This window comes from Heterocephalus glaber, unplaced genomic scaffold, assembly GCF_053883595.1.
Source record: "Heterocephalus glaber isolate CG9 unplaced genomic scaffold, H.glaber_assembly_v1.0 deba00001600, whole genome shotgun sequence".
Lineage (NCBI taxonomy): Eukaryota > Metazoa > Chordata > Mammalia > Rodentia > Bathyergidae > Heterocephalus > Heterocephalus glaber.
Genome location: NW_028258372.1, coordinates 38,969,479 through 38,992,266, shown reverse-complemented (window position 1 = coordinate 38,992,266; position 22,788 = coordinate 38,969,479). Strand labels below are relative to the sequence as shown.

Here is a 22,788-nt window from a genome sequence, read left to right as displayed (position 1 = left end):
TCGTGTTGTCTCTCCAGGTATAGATACACTCTAGATGATCTCTACCCCATGATGAATGCATTGAAGCTTCGAGCAGAATCTTACAATGAATGGGCCTTGAATGTGAATGAAGCTTTGGAGGCAAAGATCAACAAGAAGAAAAGTACATGTTACAAAAGTATTACTTACTGAACAGCAAATTTAGGCTGATTGTGATGCAGCCAGCCTAGAGTCACAGAACAGATGGCCGAAACAGCCTGATTTCATCCTTGGTTTGTCTTCTCTGTTAGGAGGAGATTTCTAGAGCACTGGCAGAGAATTTAAAACTATGAGTGGATGAGGCAGAATAACCTTTTATACCCCCCTTTCTCAGCATTTTACATTTCATATGAACCTTAGAAAAACTTTACATATACATATACATATATATATATATATATATATATATATATATTTAAATCTTGCAGAAATGCAGCATACCATTAAAATAAGGAATCTCTGAAATGTTCGCTTATTATTTCTTAATTTTAGACAAAGTTAAGGTCCACTGCACTTCTTAGTACCTTTGAAAGTCACTGTTGTACTTCCTGTCACTTGCAAAATGTATCACTTGCTTTCATTTCTGTAGTTCAGCAAGTAACCTTCCCTTTCATTTAGGGAAAGGGAGCAATATCCCTGACTGACCGGTTACTTGCCAACTGCAGAATAAATTGAGGGAGGAAGAATTGGGCCAAGCCCCAATAAGATCTCTATTTGATTTTATAAATTGCTTTCTCTTTTTTGTGTATCTTAAGCCCATCAAGCCTTAACATTTCCATACTGAAAACCAGCACTGGGCTTTTTTTCTTATTAGACAGGGCCTTGCTGTGTAGTTCAGGCTGACCTTGAACTCACCATGTAGCCCAGGCTATGCTCAAACTCTTGGCGATCATCCTGCCTTAGCCTCCCGAGTGCTGGGATGACAGGCATGTTCCACCATCCCCAGCTGGGCATTTGTTTTAAAAACTTCTTGCCCAGCCATTCCCTCCCCCAAAATCAGTTGAACAAATTTATTAATGATTTAAACATTGCCATAGTTTTTGTTATGTGTATAGATAGGAGGTTGCGGTCTTCTGTTCTCACTTGTATAACAGTAATAGTAAACAATGATCACACAAAAGGTGACTTTTTTCTTTATTCCTAGGCCTTATTAATTTCAAGGCTTTAATTGAAGAATCGGAAATGAAGAAATTCCCAGACAATGATCTTTTACGTCACCTTCGCTTAGTCACACAGGATGCAGAGAAGTGTGCCTCTGTTGCCCAGCAGTTGCTTAATGGCAAAAGACAGACGAGGTGTGTACTTCTGACTGAGTCTGGGCTCTTTGGCAGCTACACTTGGAAACCTGTTGTGGTTGGATTTTCTTTCTGCTGTGGAATCCTGTGATACTGCAACCTGTGAGTGGTGAACATGTATGATATCATAGCTTCTTTGGGTCCTTCTTTTACAGATACCGATCTGGTGGAGGAAAATCCCAAAATCAGTTGACAGTGAACGAACTCCGACAGTTTGTGACACAGTTGTATGCTCTTCCTTGTGTCCTCAGTCAAACACCATTGCTAAAGGTAACCATAGCAAGATATGTGGGAGTACTTTGATGATCCTATATTTTGTAAATAAACTAAATTGACATTATTGAGTACTCTTCTTTAGTTACTAATTTATTTCCAGAAGGTTTTTTTTGGTTTTGTTTTTTGGTAAATTATTATTATTATTATTATTTTCTTTTGTGGTACTGGGGATCAAACTCAGGACCTTGCGCTTGCCAGGCAGGCGCAGTCCCACTGAGCTGCATCCCCGGCCCTTCCCAGAAGTTTTTTTAACATTGGGTTGTGAGTGTATAAAGAGTTTATAATAGGCCAACATAGGAAAGTTGGAAATTTTTACTTTATTATTAGTCTCTTGTAAATTAGCTGTAATTTGGGCTATGCGTTACCTTTTTTGTTTGTTTGTTTTCCTTTAGGATCTCTTGAATCGTGTGGAAGATTTCCAGCAGCATAGCCAGAAACTACTCTCTGACGAAATGCCTAGTGCTGCTGAGCTGCAGGACTTGCTAGACATCAGCTTTGAATTTGATGTTGAACTTCCACAGCTTGCTGAGATGCGAACTCGTCTGGAGCAGGCCCGTTGGCTGGAAGAGGTGCAGCAAGCTTGCCTGGACCCCAGCTCCCTTACTTTAGATGATATGAGACGTCTCATAGACCTTGGGGTAGGGCTCGCTCCATACTCAGCGGTGGAGAAAGCCATGGCCCGGCTGCAAGAACTGCTTACAGTGTCAGAGCACTGGGATGACAAAGCCAAGAGTCTTCTCAAGGCCAGGTACAAAAGCAAACTTCGCATCTTTCTCTTGGGGCAATTGGACAAGAGTTCTGTGTTAGAGCATAGAGCACAGTGATTTAGAAGTGTCCAGTCACTCCAGTTGTGCCTATGGAATACATGCATGAATAGCCAAGATAATTTGGGTCTGCTTTGGATTGTGGGTAAAAACATTTAATATTTTTCTTCTTTTACTGACTCTGAAATGAATGATTCAAATGGCCATGCCTTTTCTACAGATAATGGTTTAATGAAATTTCCCTAGACCCCAGTGATATTTATTATCTTTAGGAGAAGAAAGTTTACAAATATATGGAACTGTTTAAAACCACAGTTAATAAATGAGATTCTAAGCCTTAAAGAGTGATGTCTCAGAGTTAACATAACATGTACAGTTCTGTAAAATGAAGATAATGCAGATTTTCAGCAGAAACAGGGCTGTACATTTGTGCTCTTGATTAGCAAATCAGAATACTTTATCTCTTTGAGAGATTAGATTGGATGTAGGCTAGCCATCTGAGGCAGAGGAGAGAACGAAATCTTTTCTTTTTTTCCCCCGTACCGGGGATCGAACTCAGGACCTTGTGCTTGCAAGGCAGGTGTGTCACCACTGAACTACATCCCTGGCCCGACAAAACCCTTTTTTAATCCTGGTTTCTGGTGACAGATCTTAATTGGTCCAGATGACAGCATAAAGCACAAAAGTACTGGGTTATATATAGATGTTCATTTGTAATCCTAAAATAGTGGTCGTTGAGCAGAGAGGTTGCAGAAATTCTGGGCATTGTTCTTTTAATTTTTTTAGTGAAACTATATGTATATACATGAGTTTTGACACTGTATCTAGTTTTACATAGAAGAAATTATTGATCAGTAATTTAGTTTACCTCTGTAAACCAAACTTTGAGCTTATGCCATCATAAAATCAGGAGCAAGTAGATCTTAAATACTTCACTGAGTCATTTGCTCTCTTATTTGCTCCTAAATCTTATTTGAATCTAGTTATTTTGATAGTTGAGTGCCATTTGGTCTACTGAATTTATTCTGCAGTGATTTTTCTAGTCTTTTTGTTAAAATCATATGAGAAGTGAACCATCATATAAAATGCCAAGAAACCCTTGTGTTTCATTTTTATAGACCACGACATTCGTTGAGCAGCCTTGCTACAGCAGTAAAGGAGATTGAGGAGATCCCTGCGTATCTGCCCAATGGTGCAGCCTTGAAAGATTCAGTGCAGAGAGCCAGAGACTGGCTTCAGGATGTGGAGGCCTTGCAGGTTGGTTAAAGAAAGTCCTGAATGTATCAGTCAGTTTCTGAAGAGCAATACAGTAATTAAAAAGTTTGTAAAGGATATTTGGATCTGATCTCGGTGCACAGATTCAGTATGTTTGGAGTTGACCAGAGTATTCTATCAGGCCTTTTTGGTTGTGCTTACCAGCTATTACCTGGCAAGTTGACTAAGATAATTAAGGCATTCAACCAACTTTTTCTGAATACTAGGGAGTCCTTTGTATGAAACTTACGTACATGGTTACAATTAAAGGGAAAAAAGCTAAAAAGGCAGTTGAGAGAGAAGGTGTAGGTGTAACTCTTTGTTAATAGGTATGGTTACCTATTACTGGCTTGTCAAAAGCATTGGAGCACAGATAATCCGGAATAGTAGAGTGAGTCAGTCAGTCTGGTTATATTGTAACATGGCCAAAGTAGGCCCCTAGTACCTGGAATTTTTTCAAGTCATGACTTAAAAGTACCCTGTCAACCATATTAAAAAAAGGGGCCCAGGGGCCAGGGATTTAGCTCAGTGGTTTCGCCACCTGCTGCGCAAGCGCAAGGACCCGACTTCGATCTCTGGTACCAAAAGGGGCGTGGGAGGGGTCGGTACAAAAAAATTATCCAAAGTAATTATCTTCAAATATTTTGTGGCCTTTTGCTAGATGTTATATTTATTTGACTTACATATAACTTTAAGGAAAACTGTTCACTTATAGCATAATTAAGGTACAGAAAAAAATGCCTTCTATGATTTAGCCAGTTCTTAGCTGGATAACTTAATTTGAAAAGTGGTTGGTGGGAAAAAAAGTATCTTCCTTTACCTCTAATCATTGTAAACCAATAGGTGTTACTGGCTTATACAGTTTTGTTTTGTTGAATCCTTTAGATTCTAGAATAAAATACTAATCTGCTTTTCTGAATATTTGTGTACATTTAAGTGGTGCTAATTAGCCACTTGCTAGCAAGAAACACCAAACAGGACTGTTGTAGACAAGTGTTTATAACAAAACATTTGGGGCCAGGGATTTAGCTCAGTGGTTCCGCCACCTACCTCGCAAGCGCAAGGTCCCGAGTTCGATCCCCGGTACCAAAAAAACTATATATATATATATATTTGGACATCTAGCAAATAGGGAAAGATTGAGGAGATTATATAATTAAAGGGTGACCCTAGCAAGCCAAAGAAATGCAAAGAAAAGTTTTTACTATGCATGTAGACTTCGTTAATGGGCATTTTAGTTGCAGCCTTTTGTCAGTGATTGTTGGTACTCTAGTAATTAGTTTTAGTTACAGTCCTTATTTTCACTCAGTGATTGGTAGCAGTCACAAGGTGAGATCATTGCAGTAAGGAGAAAAACGTTGGTAGCCCATACAGTCAGAAAGCAAAGGGATGCGTGCTTTTGGGTAGATTTAGTCCTTTCATTTGTCTTACATCAGTGCTCTTAAGGCAAAAAGTAAGTTTTGCTCTATTGCTGAAAAAGTAGCCTAGTGGGCTGGAGATTTAGCTCAGTGGCACCACACCTGCCTCTCAAGCATAAGGTTCGATCCCTGGTACTGCTAAAAAAAAAAGCCTTTAAGTTTTTCTTTCATCATATTTAAGGACAAATAAATGTAACTAACAGGAACCAACTTCATATTTACTGGATTATTTATTTTAAAATGTTACCCAGGATTATTTTTAAACGTTACCTAGTATTTTTCTACTTTTAAGTATCCTGTACCAGCACGATTAGCAGCAGCAGCATCACCTGGGGACTTGTTAGAAATGCAAATCTATGGACCCTCTCTGACCTACTGAATCCGATTATCTGAGGATGGGACTCAAGAAGCTTGTGTTTAAACAAGCTTTCCAGATAATTCCTGTACATGCTAAAGTTTAAGAACTGGGCTTTCTCAACTCATATTTTAGTTTTATGTATAATTTATACTGAGTAATGGTAATTCATGGTTGGTGAGTGGATTAGAATAAAGTATTCTTTTGCTGCTTTTTAAAATGTAAGTTAAATTATCAGTTATTCGTTTTAATCATTTTAATCCTTATTTACACTTTCAGTTTCTCACACTAGAGAAACTGTTCGGTATTTACACATGTGTGTCCTATTTATTTCACTTAAGAGGATGGCCTCAGTATGCATCCATTTAGCTATAAATGTCTCTAATTTCTTGTTCTTTATGGCTGAGTAGTACTCCATTTTATAAAAAAACCACATCTTCTTTATCCAGTTTCCAGTTGATGGGCACTTGGGCTGTTTCCAAGCTTTAGCAATTACAAACTGTGCTGCTACAAACGTGGGTGCACATATATCGCTGTGGTATGATTCTTTTAATTCTTTTGGGAAGATACCCAGCAGGGGGATAGCTGGTTCAAATGGGACCTCTAAGCCTAGTTCTTTGAGGTATCTCCATACGGATTTCCACAGTGGTTGCACCAGTCTGCACTCCCACCAACAATGGAGAAGGGTTCCTTTCTTCCCGCACCCCCGACACCATTTGTTATTGGATGATTTCTTGATAGCCATTCTTTGTGGGGTGAGGTGGAATCTCAGTGTTGTTTTCATCTGCATCTCTCGAATGACCAGTGATGTTGAACATTTTTTCCTGTATTTATTTGCTGCTTTTACTTCTTTGAGAAATGTTTGTTCATTTCAGATGCCCATTTTTGAATTGGGTCTTTGAATTTGGGGGGGGGGTCTGATTTTTTTTTTTTTCAGTTCTTTATAGATTCTAGACAGTAATCCTTTGTCTACAGCTGCTGAAAATTTTTTCCCACATTGTAGGTTGTCTCTTAGCTCTGTTGGTGGTTGATAATGTGAAATAAGAAGAAAAGGTTCAAAGGGTTAGGCAGGAGGGGAAGGGGAGAGATCAGAGTTACAGGCTTGAATCTGGAAAGAATCCATATATAAATTGTGTTTAAAATTATAGGAAGAGATGTAGATAGAGACTAGGCTGGAGCTCATCACTAGGTTGGGAAGGAAGAGTCACTGAGATCAAAGGAGAGAAGGGTGCGTTTCCAGAAGAAGCACATACAACTATGTACAGTACACAGTACTTGATAGTGTGATAAATGACTGTTACTGTGTTAGGTACTTATCATAACATGCTTTGCTTTTCATCCTTTAGAGCATAATCCTACTTATATAAAAGAGTTTACCCTAAAACAGTGTGCTGCTATGCCAGTGGTAGCCTCAGGTATCTCATGTTTTAACTGCGAAATTTGGATAATATCAAGGGGCCATCACAGGTGATTGACGTATACCTTCTCAGTATGCACTCAGAAGTTGGCACTCTGTGCGGTACTTTGCGATACACATGAATGAAATTGCCTAATAACATTTTTTGTTTTTGTACCAGGGAACGAACTCGGGACCTTGCGCTTGCGAGGCAGGCAGTGGAACCACTGAGCTTAATCCCTGGCCCAAAATTGCCTAATAACATATTTCTCAGATTATATTTCCATCACGTGTCACATGACTGTATTGAATTTTTTTTTTTTTTTTTTTGTACCTGGGATCGAACTCGGGCCCTTGCACTTGCGTAGCAGACGGCAAAACCACTGAGCTAAATCCCTGGCCCTGAAATTTAAATTTAAAAAAATTTAGCCTATGTGGAGTCTACTAGCTAAGTAGATTTTGATTTTTCAGACCAGTATTTGTTCAATATTAGTTTTGAAAATCTTTCTAAAACAAATCACATCCTTTGATGTCTTGTTATGCTTGAGATGTTTTTTTTTAATTATATGGAAAAATGTTTTAAGTATTTTTTAGTTTTGCTTTGGTTGAGTTCAGTTATATTTGAATATTATTATAGTTTTTCCCCTTGCATTGCTTTTCTTTGAATAATTTTAATTTTTGTATATGTGTGTGTTTAGTGAATGATAATAAAGTTATAAAAAATGTAAGTCAGTATAAATTTTTCTTTCCTTTGAATTTTTCCTAGACTATCTATAGGGAACAATGTGATGTCAATTTAGAAGAATATACTGAGCAAAGGGACCACAGTGTGTGTCATGCCAATATTTGTATTCTTTGGGGCCTAATACAAACTAGGTTCTCTGGTTATTTGTTAAGTGAAAAAAACAAATGGTGCTCCTACCCCTACCATCACTGGCCAGTTGCCAGGGTTTGTCAACAACTGTGGATTTAACATGTTGAGGTCATGAAGGAATCTGAATTGTTCCATTGATCATGGGCCAGTCTGAATTGTTTGTTTCCTGTTTTTTATATATTAGTATTTTTTGTTGTTCTAAATTGCTGTAATTTTTCTTAATTTATTAGGCTGGAGGACGTGTACCGGTATTAGATACACTCATAGAACTTGTTACAAGAGGCCGATCTATCCCGGTACATCTGAATTCTTTGCCAAGACTGGAATCACTAGTAGCTGAGGTTCAAGCTTGGAAAGAATGTGCTGCTAATACATTCTTGACTGAGAATTCTCCGTATTCTCTCTTAGAGGTAAGTTTGCAACCAGCTCATCTGCAAGAACCTAGTTCTCCTAGCTTGGTAAAACATGCAAGCTGTCACACACAAAAGTGACATGTGTGTTCAGATCCAAAGATGGATCTGTGTTCTGTGAGTTGTTTTTAGCAACCCTTAAATGTTTTCTGGATACATTTAGCGTAGATTCCGTGCCTAAAGAACCTTTTTCCTTTTGGGTAAAGTCCTTCTCTGTAGAAATTGGTCTCTTAAACTTAGCCATGCTTCAGTACCTGAATATAGTAATCTTGGCACATGATGATTTCACTTCTCTTTCATAAAGTGTTTTCTTTAAACTGATCTCATGCATATCTGCGGATTCAGTTGGTGTATTGTGCATTTTTACTTATTTGATTGAATCTGAAATCAAAGTCGTTTTTGAGCAAGCCTGCTTTCCTTCTTTCTTTTTCTGTCATAGTCTTTTCTTTTGCTTTATCTGAAATCCATTTTATCTGTGGTTGTGATTTATCCCACATTAGGTGCTGTGTCCTCGATGTGATATTGGCCTTTTGGGATTGAAAAGGAAACAGAGAAAGTTAAAGGAGCCTTTGCCAAGTGGGAAGAAGAAAAGCACCAAACTAGAGACTCTGAGTGACCTCGAAAGGGCTTTAACTGAAAGCAAAGAAACTGCTTCAGCTGTGCGTAGTAGGGTTTTTTCTTCTCCTTTCTCTGTTGTTGAGGATAATTTCTAAATGTTTCAGGTGTACAGGAATATTGATAAGGCAAGTAGAATAACTTGAAAAAGTGCTCAGTTTTACTAAAAATAAAAATATCCCTGAACATGTATAAGATTTAGAGTAGGACACTCAGTCTTAAATCTTACAGTCTCGGAAAGAATGCTTGTGGATTGATCCATAAATTCTGGAAAAGGCTATTAAGGCTAACATATATGTGAAACTGCAATGCCAAGTTAAAATAGGAAGTACATTTAAGTGTAAAGGATGTAGTTCAGTCGCAGAGTTCCTGCGTAGCATGCATGAGGTCCTAGATTTGAGTTCTAGCACCACTGAAAGAAACATTGGAAGTTTGGATACCTACTCAAGTCTGACCTGCATTTAAGAAACACTTGGTTTGTTTGTTTGTTTGTTTGTTTGGTACCAGGGATCAAACTTGGGTCCTTGCGCTTGCGCAGCAGGCGGCAAAACCACTGAGCTAAATCCCCGGCCCAACACTTGGTTTTTTTTGAGATGGTCTCCCTTTGTATTTCTGGCTGGCCTTGAATTCACTATGTAGTCCAGGGTGACATTGAACTCACGGTGATCCTCTTGCCTCAGTTTCCCAAATGCTGGGATTACAGGCATGTACCACCATGCCTGGCCTTAATAAACTTTTTTTACGGGGCGGGTATACCGGAATCGAACTCAGGTCCGTCCTTGCGCTTGCGAGGCAGGCAGCAGAACCACTGAAAAATCCCTGGCCAATACATTCTTTTGAGTCAAGATATTTTCAAGAAGATGAGGTGATGTCTAGTTAATGTTTAACATTCATGTATAAAAATAAGTAGGTTTTTATCTTAATATACCAATGGTTTGTTCTCTGAATTACTTTTAGATCTTACTGTTTTTTCCTGTATACCTCATTCATACATTTTCTTCCTCAATCCAAAAAGAGAAAATGGAGTCTCATTCTGGCCTTGCAACTCAAGGTGCCTCATCTATAAATAACGATGGATCAGAAAGTGAGAGAACGTGATAATTGGAAATGTTTTAATTGTGATGTTAGTATCTTGAGTACTTGGGAATAGAATTGGGAAAATGGAACAGGTCCTACAGCCTATAGCTTTGTTTCTGGGGAAGAAAGCCCAGTGTTAAACAAGTTTGTCCTTTTCTCCCTATGTATTTGTTCTCTTTCAGTGAAATTATAGAGGAGAGCTTTAATGGTACAGTTTTTTACAGAGGCATCTAACAAGAGGATTACAAGTTCAAGGCCAGCCTGGGCTACATAGCAAAACCCTGTCTCAAAAAATAAAAGGGGGCTAGGGATATAGCTCATTGATAAGAGTGTCCCAGGGTTCAATCCCTAGTATCTACAATAACAAAACCTTCCATTTATGGACAGCTTGTACAAGGTGTTTAGAATTATGTTCAGTATCACTTCTGCTTATGACTGAAGTTGATATTTTCAAGTCAGTCATACAGGCTGAACCTCAGCACTTTCCTGGGACGTGGCCGTCTTTAATAAAGAGTAAGTCTATTCATGAGTACACTGCAACTTCTGTAAAAAGACATCCAATCTAGTTTCACCATCTGTATGTGCACACAGAAGACCTTAGTGTTGATGAGCAGGAAATGAGAAACATAAAATACTACTGTGTAGTGGGTGTGGTAGGAGACTTTCTATCTCAGGTATCTTTCTAGAAGAATACAAAAGCTAACAACTGAAAACAATTGGGAGAGCCTCAAATTAGTACACACAGAGTATAAAGTACCTGTACGTTTCAAGAGAAGTAAATTTTCTTGGAGATAAATACATAAGGAAGCCAGACTAAATGATGTATGTGAAGTAAAGCCTACAGTGTTTACTGTGCATCATGTCGAGTGTTCTGTCTTACATCTTACTTGTCATAACAGCACTGCAAGGTGCACACTATTAATCATCTTCATTTTATACACACAGGAAATTTGGCCACGGCAGATATGTTGCCGTAGGTCACACAGCTTAGTGTAAGGTAAAGGCAGGATTCGAATACAGATAACTTACTCTGGAGCCCATGCTTTTAACCATTACGGCCTTGAGTTTTCTATGCCAACATCCTTGTTTGTTAACTTCGTTTCAGATGGCAACTCTTGGGGAAGCTCGCCTAAGAGAAATGGAAGCCTTGCAATCTCTCAGAGTCGCCAATGAAGGGAAATTGCTGTCACCTGTCCAAGATGTGGAGTTGAAAGTCTGCCTATGTCAGAAGGCCCCAGCAACCCCTATGATTCAGTGTGAACTCTGCAGGGATGCTTTCCACACTAGTTGTGTGGCAGTACCCAGTACTTCACAAAGTCCCCGAATCTGGCTTTGTCCCCATTGTCGAAGGTCAGAGAAACCTCCCTTAGAGAAAATTCTGCCCCTGCTGGCCTCCCTGCAGCGCATCCGAGTTCGCCTTCCTGAGGGAGATGCACTTCGGTATATGATTGAGAGAACCGTGAACTGGCAACACAGAGCCCAGCAACTGCTTTCATCAGGGAATCTAAAATTTGTGCAAGAGCGAGTGGGCTCAGGACTGTTATCCAGCAGATGGCAAGCCTCTGCGGGACAGGTGTCAGAGACAGGCAAGGTGAGCTGGGACTCTTCAGGTTGCTGGACTCAGTAGAGCTGTGTGCTTTTTTTTTTCCTGGTCCTGTAGCTTTGGTGTTGCTGTGTCCTTGAAAATCCCTTCACTGTTACTAGCGCTCCCTGAAGCTGAGACTTCCCACTCCAAGTCTGTGCACTTCTGCTGCATCCTCTGTTCCCTCTGCTCCTGATAGTCAGCTGTTCTCAGGCACTCTTTCTCCACAGCACATATTCACCTTGTTGTATGTTCTAATAAGTTTTCCGTTATTTGTCTGTTAACCCATAGGTAGATATATAACTTGCTTATATATGTATTTTAAATTTTTGCTTGATAAAAAATTTTTTCCCCTGCTTACATGAAAGTCACTGAGTAGAAAGGGAAAGTTTCCTACCTTCAGTTCTTTCTAGCTTTTGAAAAAGAATAGTTTTTGGAAGTGTTAAAGTGCTGTGTTGTTTCATCAGAGAAAGGGGTATAGGGTTCATACCACATGTACTCTAGCTAGCTAGCTATTTTTTCTTTTCCTTTGACACAAGGTCTCACTATGTAGTTCAGGCTGGCCTTCAACTCAAACTCTATAGTCCAAGCTGGCCTCCAACTCAGTGATCTTCCTGCCTCAGCCTCCTGAGTGCTGGAATTACAGGCGTGTGCCACCAGTCTGGCTTTATATAGTCTTTCTCCCCAAAGCAATTTCTCACCATCACTGGGATAGGTGGGTTGTTTGCTATCTTCCTCCATAGATGGCTGCCAGAAAGGAGAGTAAAGATATTAGGAACACACAGTCAGAACAGCAATATTCAGTCTTTATAAAGGCAACTTAGCATTCAAATCCAGTATATATTTCTCTGTTGTAGATAGTAACTGTTCTTGTGCCATACAAACACAGACATATAAGTTAACTGTTTAGCAGGTTAGGAATGTCCTTATCATTATTGTCTCCCTCCCTTTCTCCCTCCCTCCCTTTGCAACTTCTGAAATGCAGTGCCTGGCACACAGTAGGTGACCAGTTAGATATTTGCTATATAGACTGTGTAGGCTGCCATGGAGTCGCTGTTCTTTACTAATTCATGGCCAAAGGAATGTCTGGCTGCTTCCTTAAATAAAACACCAGGGGAGGTAGGCAGGCACATGTAAATGATTTCTGACTAGTTTGGTTTACTCAGAGGTACACACCTGTGTTCATTGCGTTCTAATCTTCAATACAGAGAATTACATGAGCATTAAAAGTTTGTCGGATCGGGGGCCAGGGATTTAGCTCCGTGGTTCTGCCGACTGCCCCACAAGTGCAAGGACCTGAGTTCTGATCCCCAGTACCAAAAAAAAAAGTTTGTAGGATCGGGCCGGGGATTTAGCTCAGTGGTTCTGGTGCCTGACCGGAAAGCAAAAGGTCCCGAGTTCCATCCCTGTTACCAAAAACAAAACAAAAAAGTTTGTAGGATCTGTTTTCAACAAAGAAAATGGCCTATTAGCAGTTTTCACCTCCCCACAACCAGTCTGCCTCTATCAAGAAGATTAAAGGCTTTTTTCCCTGGAAGATACGACTTGATTGGTCAGTTCTGAGATGCTAGGGGAATCTTTTCATTTTAGGAAAATTAAGTCTTGTTTTTTCTCATTGTGTTTGTGATAGCCCAGACTATGTTCATTGGCCTGGTGAGAGTAGTTTTAATCCTGAAAAGGCATTGTTGTGTAAAATGTTTTTCTTCTATTAGGTATCTCAACCTCCTGGCACAACATCCTTTTCTTTGCCTGATGACTGGGACAACCGCACCTCATATTTACACTCCCCCTTTTCTACTGGACAGAGTTGTATCCTCCTCCACGGTTTGTATTTTTTATTATTATTACTATTTTGAGGGCTCTTTATCAACAGGTCATCTTATACCTAGGTCCTTGTTACATATGATCAGGTAATGTAAAGAGCTTTACCTTTAAATGAAGGATACAGGTTACTGTGCCTTTGCTAGGTAATAGAAGGCTCATATTTGAATGTTTCTAACTGCAAAGGAAACCAAAAAGGAAGATATTGTCATCATTTTTAGGGATGAAAGGGCTAATCTCATGCCAAGGAATAAATAAACACCAAGTATTTCGTGAGACATGGGCTCCCTTGTTTCTTCATTACTTAAAAGAGACCTTTGGAAGATCTTAGAGATAATCTACAGTTAAAACCTACTTTCATTTTTCTTATTTGTAAGTGACTACCCCATGAGTTCCTCTGGAGGAACTGATCCTTAGTCACAGCTTCTGAGTGTATCTAGTCCTGTGGTCAGAGCTCCTTGATCCACTCATTCCATTGTGCTGTGAGCTACCACTCACTTCAGTTTTTCTAGGATAAGCCGTCAAGGCAGACAGAGGTCCTGTGGTATCCCTTGTGCGTTAGAAATAAGCCAGGAGGGGATTCAAGTGTGGTTAATACTTCCTAGGAAGCAGAAGTCTTGGGGAATCTAGTTTGTACTCTTGTATTGTGCCTCAAGGCAGGTTAAGTGAGCCCATGTGAACTGAATGCATTTTAAGGAGAGGTTGGGAAGGGAATGAGGGGCAGCCTTTCTGTGTGTCTCCCAGGCCTAAATGTGCATATGTGAAGCATTTGTCATCATTTTGATTGGGTCTGGTCTTGAACAGGCATCAGTCCGGAAGTGAATGAACTGTTGATGGAAGCCCAGTTGCTCCAGGTATCCCTTCCTGAAATTCAGGAACTTTACCAGACTCTCCTTGCAAAGCCAAGCCCTGTTCAGCAAACTGACCGAAGCTCACCAGTTAGACCCAGCAGTGAGAAGGTGAGTGGCTTAAGGGGCATCCAGGAAGCAGTCTGCAGTGGTGTTGTACTTTTCAGCATTATTCCATCTAAGTAACTCTGTGACGGAGATGGTATCTTGATCTGCAAAAGGATGCAAGTTGACTACTTCACACCTCTGTTCTCAAGGCTGCTGGTGAGAAGATAGGCACTGGATGTCCACTACTGCATCCTAGGCTCATGTCCTGGGCTTGTGTCATTTCAAGTCGCTGTGGGAATTTTTTTTTCCTTTTAGAAAGGGGTGTGTTGCATCATTCCCATAATAATGAGAAGTTGGATTATTTTTGCCCTGTAAGAGAAACACTGTCGTGATAAAAACGTAATTACAGTTTTGGAGGACCTTTTGTTATTTCAGAAGTCTATTTCTAGAGTCAGCCTTGGACTTTTTTTTTTTTTTTTTTTTGTGGGACCAGGGATTGAACTGAGGACCTTGTGCTTGCCAGGCAGGCAAACTGCCATTGAGCTAAATCCCCAGCCCTTGAACATGCTTTTTGTTAGTCCTCCAGACTTAATGAGATAGCTGATGTGAGAATTGAGGATGCCCATCTTGAATGCTCACTTACTTGAAGAATATCTTGTAACATAACATCCTATGTCTTAGCAGAGTTAAAGCTATTGCTACTGATTCCTTCTAGGGAACCAAATGACCGGTCATTGAAGGCCCCTGAGGCTTGAAATCTACCAGGAACACTGAAGCCACATTTGGAAAGAATCTTACGAAAGATAGCATGAGGGCCTATAACTGGCATTTTAGAATTTTGTTTTAATTTTTTTTTTTTTTGGTACTGGGGATCAAACTCAGGACCTTGCGCTTACGAGGCAGGCGCTGGAACTACTGAGCTAAATCCCCGGCCCAAGAATTTTGTTTTTCATTACAATACCCGATATTTTAGCTCCATTATTGATTATGTTCAGTTAATGTACTTTAGTCTATAAGAAGTGGGAATGTATATCCTCAATTAGGAGCCCATAAATCAAAGGATAGACAGAAACTCTGGAATAGCCAGTCATATGGATATGGCAAAAAGAAGTGTCTTTGGCACCTTTCATCTCCTGATGCTGGCTGGCTAATTGGAAAGCAATCATATATCTTTCCTTTCCTTTTTCCATTGTTTTTTGGTAGCTCAGTGAGGAAGGAAGGAGGTTCAGTTCAAACTGTGTCCTGTAGGACTTGGAGGGGGTGGTCATAGTGGTTCGGATGCAGTTCAGTGTGCCCTACAGAGTCATCTGGTTTCTCCTTCACACATTTGCTTTAGCTCACTAGTTTTTAGTAGTGGGGAAAATGTAGGTTGAAATTTAATTTGCTCATCTTCTATCCAGAGTGACTGCTGCCGGGGAAAGCGAGATGGAATCAACAGTCTTGAGAGGAAACTGAAGAGACGCCTGGACAGAGAAGGCCTCTCCAATGAGCGGTGGGATCGAGTCAAGAAAATGCGGACCCCCAAAAAGAAGAAAATAAAACTGAGCCTCCCCAAGGACATAAACAATTTCAAGTTAGAGAGGGAGCGTAGCTATGAGTTAGTCCGCTCTGCTGAAACTCATTCCCTGCCCTCAGACACATCCTATTCTGAGCAGGAGGACTCTGAGGATGAAGATGCCATCTGTCCAGCTGTGAGCTGCCTGCAGCCAGAAGGAGATGAGGTCAGTGAAGTTTGGGCCATAGAGGACGTTCTTTCCCTTAACTCAGAAACCCTGTAAGCTAGACCTCGTCTCGCTGGGTCTTTCTCTTCTGCTTGTCTGCTTTGAGCTGATCTGAATGGATTGCTCAGTCCTACCCCCACTGATATCTCTGCTCTTAACATCGTTCCTGGGTCTCCTCCCTTTTCTTGAAGAAAACTCTTGTTCTTCCCTTTTTCCTTCTCTTGCTCCTCCAGCTTTCACCGTCCCGGCGCTAAGAAGGTGGGAGGGATGCTGATGTAATGCCCTTTTGCTTACTGTCGCAAGGCAGCACTGTCTTAACCCAAAGCAGTCACGACATGAAGAATGACTTTGACTTGGTTGCTTTGGCTGGTAAGCCAGCTACGCTCATATGGCTTGGCTGTTGTGCCAGAGGTCCCAGTGGTGGGACAGTGGCCGTTAGTGGCAAACGGCCTGAATATCGTGAGGCTGGCCTGTCCAAGTTTGAATCACAGTTTTCCTCTGAACACCCCATCTCCCTACTCTTTGTAACCAGGTGGACTGGGTCCAGTGTGATGGCAGCTGCAATCAGTGGTTTCATCAGGTCTGTGTTGGTGTTTCTCCAGAGATGGCAGAGAAAGAAGACTACATCTGTGTGCGCTGTACTGGGAAGGACGCACCAAGCCGAAAGTAAAAACAAAACAAACACCCCCACTTAATGTAATTCAAGACTCCAACCAAGATGATTTTCTCAAATCTCAGCAAAGCTACAGGACTGGTGTCCAAGCCAGCCTGTACATGGTGCTATTTCTATTCCTTATGGGATCATTTTTCCAGAACTCTTTGAAAAAAAGAAAAAAACAATGAAAAAAATTTTTGACACTTTTTGTATTTTTTTCCTTAAGAGCTGTTTGTGGTTGTTGAGGTTTGAAATGCTGACTGTTTTTTGCAGGGGTTTCCACCAACTTGGAAGGCATTGAAGCTTGCACCTTTTCATGTACAGCATTAAAATTGTACCTCTGTCTGGGATTTACCGTTCAACTCAGTTCCGTGCCCAGAAGGGGCACCAGAAGTTCCAGTAAATCCTCAATTGAGGAATCTTTCCCTTGTTTACTCTGTTACCATATTGGGGAATTTTAAGTTTTTCACTTTTGGGGTTTTTGTTTGTTTCTTTATCTACTTTTCTTTTTTTCTGGTAGACTAGGTTTATTTATCTGAGCAATAACTTCTATGTTGGTTTCAGTGGCTGGAATTAAAACAAAACAAAACAAACTTCTGAACAGTGTGTTGGTGCTTTAGCAATTGGTTGATGTACAGAACGCAGGTGTCTAGTTTCTAGTGTCACTGATGAACTAGTGATGTAGAAAAGAGACTGCTCTGTAAGTAATTGCCACAGCTGTATTTTGGCTTCCTCCCTGCCCATTCCTTCCTCCCCTCTTTTTTGGTAGCTTGTATCAAATGTTGCAGTTTATATTGTGGAATAAATCCTTGGTCCTAATATAACACTAAATGCTGGTTATTTAGAACCATTAGATTATAGCTTCTTCTGCCCCTCCACCTTGTGGGCTTGCAGAACCAGAAGAGCTTGCTTGCTTTGGCTTCTGTCTACCCAACCTGCAATAGCAGTGAACGTCAGGCTGCAGACAACATGAGGGGAGTCTCGTTCTGTAGCCTGCCCTTTTTGGTGGCCCATATGACTCTAGGCCCTATTAGTAAAGAACCTCTCAGTTTTTGAAGACTATAACCTGCCCCAAAGCGATTCTCTTCCTAAATAGGCTCTCTGAGAAGGTTGGTGAATCACTCCATTGCTCAGATTAGACCTTCTTATGGAAATGACACCTTTACTATATTTTACTTGACAGGGAAAGTTGGTTTAGGGTTAAGAGGTTGGAAGAAAATCAAAGGAAGATTCATCTTCATGGAGAGTCAGGTTTAGCATGAGTCAAGGGAAAACTTTTAAACACCCAAGCTCTGCTTTTCTGGTCTCCTTTCCTGTCTGTCTCTAACTTTCTGGATCGTCACTGGTTGTGGATAGCTCATAGCCATTTTCCTTCCTTTTCTTTTTAATGGGATCAGTTCTGCAGTGGAGAGGGCATCCTGGTGAACAGAACACTCTTTTTTCCTGTTCTGTTGCTGATGTTTGTTTTCCTCACATCCTATAGCCATAAACCCGAAGGTGGGTCGAACAAGTGGGTCTTGAATGAAACACCACCAACAGAAACCAGTTTGTGCTGTAGCATAGATTTAAATGTACTGTCCGCTTTTATGGAATTCAAATAATTAAATCTCTTTAAGAATGACTCCTAGTTGTCTGCAGTTTTCCTGCAGTTGCTGTGATGTCTTGTCCTTGTCTGATCAAGGTTCTGAGGTCAACAGGAAAGAATAGTCTCCAGTACACAATCTGGAATAACAGTACGTTGGCCTTTTTAGTATCCGAATTCTTTCCCCACCCCCTGAGAGGAGAACAGGATACTGACTGTCTCGGTTCTCATCTTCAACTGAGAAAATAAGCTTTTAAGGGGACACTTCTGAGGCTAGCATTATAGCTCATAGTGGAGCTTTTGCCTAATGCATTCAAAGCCCTAGGTACCGTTCCTGACACTGCAAGAAAGTCAGGGAGGCACTGCTGCTAAAATGAAGCCTTTGCCTTTAGAGCTCTCGCTTGTTGCGTGTAAACACCCCCCCCCCCCCCACCGCTCCCTGCTCATTCTTCTGCACCTGTAGGTTGTGCTCTATCCCTGACGATAGCAGCCTTGATGAGGCAGCATCTCTGTATGTCTGAGAGAGGGGGAAAGGCAGGCAGATGTGTATTTGATCAAGCCCTGCCTAGGTGAGAACTACTCTTCACACATGCTATTGCTGGAGTGTCATTGCCCGAGATTACACTGCTAGTAAATGACAAAGCCTGGGTTTTTTTCTTCAGTTCTAATGTGTCTCCTGCCTTGTGCACTGTGAAACACTGCACATGAACACCAAGATACGTTTGCCATCCAGTTTCCACCTTCTGTTGCGTACCCAACACAACTGCAGACCTGTGTCGTCTAAAAACCGCGTTTCTCTGTGTGTTAGCCGTGAAGCTGGCCTGGACCCTAGAGGACCTTGGAAGGAAGGAAGGTGAAACATACAGGAATTGTCACTTGAGTTTCCCTGCATAGCTCCTGGAGTGGGGACAGGAGGACCCTGGGATGTAGAGCCCGAGCCTGAGGGCCAGCAGGTGACCAGCGAGTCTGGGGAGCTGAACCCCACAGGGTGAAGGGGAGTGGGTTCCCCACTCAGCATAGCGCGACTAGTGGTGTTGCTTCCACAACAGATTCTAGGGGGGTTCTTAGAGAGTAGAGCACTTGGTTGTATGAGCCTCTGTCCTGGAGAAAGATTGTGTAACTTGGGGTGACTATAAAAAGAGAACTATTTTTTTGTGGTGGTTTGTTGGGATCAAGCCCACAGCCTTGTTCATGCTGAGCAAGCACTGTACCACTGAACTACATTCTCAGCCCCAGATTCATTGCAGCCTTCCTGGAGGTGGGGCTTGTTTTTCTATCTCAAGATTAACTTAAAGCAGAGATGCCGCTTGTGGTGGAAGTCAGTACAAACCTCAGTTTCCCTTTGTTCTGCTAGGTAGAACTGAGGAAACTGAGATGTAAAGATCTTGAGGCTTTGAATCGTCTATTTTGGCAGGAGTCTCTGAGATTCATCTAATTTGCTGTTACAGTCACCCTAAAAAGCCACATAGTTCTTGGAGTATCGGTGCCAGCTTGAGAACGGAGCAGAAGTCTACCCAGAAGGGGCCAAACCTTGGCTTCTCTTTCTGCCTGTCAGTGTTGTACCCTGAAGGCCTTTTGTAGCAGATTTCTGCGTCGTATTTCTGCCTGTTAGAAGATGGATGTTTGCAGTCCATTAAGAGCTGTTTCTGGCTTGGAGCAGGCATTGATTAGTAGTTACTACACATGGGCATTTTTCTGGGCCCAATTCTACCTGGGTTTCTCACCGTATAACACGGACTGAAATGGATTGCAGTGCTTTCTACCTGTAACTATAGGTAGAATTGGATAGCAGGTTCTTTTAAGAGTTATTGCCTGTTGCCAAGCATTGAGCCAGAGCCTGTCATTCAGTAAGAGATCAGCTAGTCTGTGTGAGGTATCAGCCTATATTAAAATGGTTGCTTGCCATATGCTGCTGAAATCTGAGTCCCCTTGTGATAAAACGTTTCCTGTTGGGAAGAAGAGCCAGGGAAGGCAGTGAAGATCTCACTGGCAGCCTTTTCTGAACTCCATTTGCAGGTCAGGGTCCTTGCTCAGTTCGTAACCATGAAGCACCAATGCAACAGCTTCACTCTGAAGGCCCTCTGTCCTCAGGCCCCTGCACGTGGCTCTCAAGCCGCTCAGCTTTCTCTGAGCTCTTTTACGTGTCATAACATGTAATAGAAATGTTACTGGAAACCTGCCTAAACAAAAGAACTGTATAAAATACTGTTGTAATCCATTTTTAAGGTTCAAAGAATCAATTTGTAAAGTATATTTCACTTGCCAATTTATGTAAACAAATTTTCATGTCTAAGTACTGCTTACATAGGGGTGCGCCTTTACATTTTCATCAGTATAAATGGAACATTTAAAGCCAGCCACCAAGAGAACAGATAATCCAGCTCCTTGTTTTGCTTCTGGGTTAATTACACAAGGATGAGGGGCTGTGATCTGGTGAGTTGGGGTGTTTTTAATTTCCAGGGTGACCCACAGACATGGAGGAGAAATGGAATGGTGAGGTCATTTGATCTGTTCCAGGTGAGTGGAGGCCAAAGAACTTTTCTTCCTGCTTTCTCTTCCATGGGAGCATAGAGAAATTAAAATTGGCCTTTAAAAATTGCCTTCCTGAGGGCCGGGGATTTAGCTCAGTGGTTCTGCTGCCTGCCTTGCAAACAGAAGGACCCGAGTTCGATCCCCGGTACAAAAAAAACAAAAACAAAAACAAAAATTGCCTACCTGAAAACAAGTTATTAGCTCAAACTAAAAATGGGCCAAACATAGTTCCTGGCAAAATTGGCCGACCAGTATTTGAGGAGAGCACTCAACCACCACCTCCTGCCTGCACCTGCCTGCACCTGCCGGGCCTTTTTCTCCTGAGCACAGTACTGGTGTGAGCACACACACAAAAAAAGTCCCTTTTGCATATGATTGGGACAGGTGCTTTAACAATCAAAAAGTTAAAGGATGAAAAATAGTTCACTTTTTTACTTTATGAGACAAGGTCTTACTATGTTTCCTGGGATGGATGATCCCTGCTTTAGCTCCCCTGGCAGCTGGGATTACGGGCATGTACCACAACACACAGCCTCATTTATTTAATTTTAACATACATAAATCATAAACATACATACTCATTAACCTCCTAACTCTAAAGTTGAGTTTGGGGTTGAGAGCCTGAGCAGGCTACAAGTGCTCGGTAGTCCCAGACCACGAACATAGTTCTTTTTTTTTCTTTTTTTGATACCAGGGATTGAATTCAGGACCTTGCACTTGTGAGGCAGGCACGTTACCACTGAGCTAAATCCCTGGCCCCCATGACCATATTCTAAGGGAAATGTAGAGATAGTTTGTTAGTCCAAGTGAAGAGCTATCTGCTGCTTTTCCGTTACGGGGCTTGGCAGGACTCTTGAATTCCCAGGAGACAGCTCCTATTAAAAAACGAGGTCAAGGGGCTGGGCTTGAGGCTTAGTTATAATCCATTTAACCTAACTTGAGCAAGAGCCTGGGTTCCATCCTCAGCACTAGGGGGAGAGAAAGAAGAAATAAAATGCCCTGGAACTTCTTGATCGATTAGCCTGGCGGCCTCCCTTGAAATTGTGTTCTGTCAATGCTAATCGATCATCTCTCATGGTCATTTCCCTAGGATTAGCCTTTGGGCTGTAAATAGCAAAGAGCCCTATTTCAGGTGTGAAAGCTGAAGAGATTAACTTGCCCAAGCCTGTCCTTGGGCAAGGAGAAGTAGACTTGGAAATCCAATGAGACTGATGTGAACATGAACTTTATTCTAAAGGAGAGCCTATTGCTCTTGTTTATTTTGCTTATTCCTTGTCCAGGACTTTTACAGGTTTCAAAGAAGTGAGAATATTGGCCCTGATGTGGGTGAGCCTTCTTCATCCTGTCCCGGCCTCCACTCTTTCCTTGCTCCCAGCTTGTAGTGAATAGTTGGCAGATAGGACCTAGGGCTTCACGTCCAGTCATTATTTTTGTGGTCCTGGTTGGAAAGTGCTTTTATTTTTTAAAGACACCTCATACTCTAGCAGCCATGTTTAGTCTGCTGACCACTCCCAGCAGGCAAAATGCCTCTGTGATCAGTTTCCTTTCCCTGCTGAGGCTGAGGACACATGGTTGGTAATGTGGTTTATTCTGTAACTACCTCTGTGACCTCCAGCAGCTTCACTAGAGGAAGGAGGCCCTGGGCACAAGCTCCTGGGCTCTGCCATGTCTTAGAAGATTAGAAGAAGCCATAATGGTTTTTGACCTACAGCTTTGTTTCCTTGCTGTCTGTCCACTATATTCTCCCCATCCAAAGAAATTCTTCAAGGAGCAAGAGTGAATAACCTAAGGAGTACTTGTCTTTCCTCTCTTTTTCCCAAAGGGGTGGGGTGTGGTGCTGGGGATTGAACCAAGGGAACATCACACCGAGTTGCATCCCCAACCCAGGCGGGATTTAGTTTTAATCCTCTTGCCTCAGTTTACCAGAGTGCTGGGATTACAAGCATGGTTATATCCCACCACCCCCAGTTTAAGAAAGACTTCTTATTGAATCAAGGGAAGGGTCAGGGCAAAGTGTCTCGATAAGCCTTCAGGTTGGCACCCTTATTTTGCTCCGATTCATTTAGTGTACGTGAGTTACTACTGGATTTAGGTAACACTGGCTGCCACTCCAGGTTTGGCCACTAGGTGGCACTATTGGCTGTCCATAGTTGCCATGGATCCCATGACATTTGACAGGTTCAACCTAACTCCTGTTGGATTGGCCAGAAGAGGGAAACAAATTACATTGAGTTTAGATGATCTTCA

The 22,788-nt window shown here is 41.6% G+C and overlaps 1 protein-coding gene across 2 annotated transcripts in view; it reads left to right on the top strand.

The window, feature by feature from the left end:
• Kdm5b (lysine demethylase 5B) overlaps positions 1–20,755 on the top strand; it is an 82,451-nt gene extending 61,696 nt beyond the window's left edge. For both annotated transcript variants that reach the window (XM_087193902.1, XM_087193903.1), the window contains exons 16-27: positions 18–142; positions 1,163–1,313; positions 1,469–1,583; positions 1,982–2,337; positions 3,472–3,610; positions 7,881–8,060; positions 8,561–8,719; positions 10,858–11,343; positions 13,047–13,158; positions 13,960–14,114; positions 15,452–15,772; positions 16,305–20,755. In XM_087193902.1, coding sequence (XP_087050028.1) covers positions 18–142; positions 1,163–1,313; positions 1,469–1,583; positions 1,982–2,337; positions 3,472–3,610; positions 7,881–8,060; positions 8,561–8,719; positions 10,858–11,343; positions 13,047–13,158; positions 13,960–14,114; positions 15,452–15,772; positions 16,305–16,442 — 2,437 coding nt within the window. In that variant the 3' untranslated portion in view covers positions 16,443–20,755. The remainder of the gene's footprint in view (positions 1–17; positions 143–1,162; positions 1,314–1,468; positions 1,584–1,981; positions 2,338–3,471; positions 3,611–7,880; positions 8,061–8,560; positions 8,720–10,857; positions 11,344–13,046; positions 13,159–13,959; positions 14,115–15,451; positions 15,773–16,304) is intronic.
• The last annotated feature ends 2,033 nt before the right edge of the window (positions 20,756–22,788 follow it).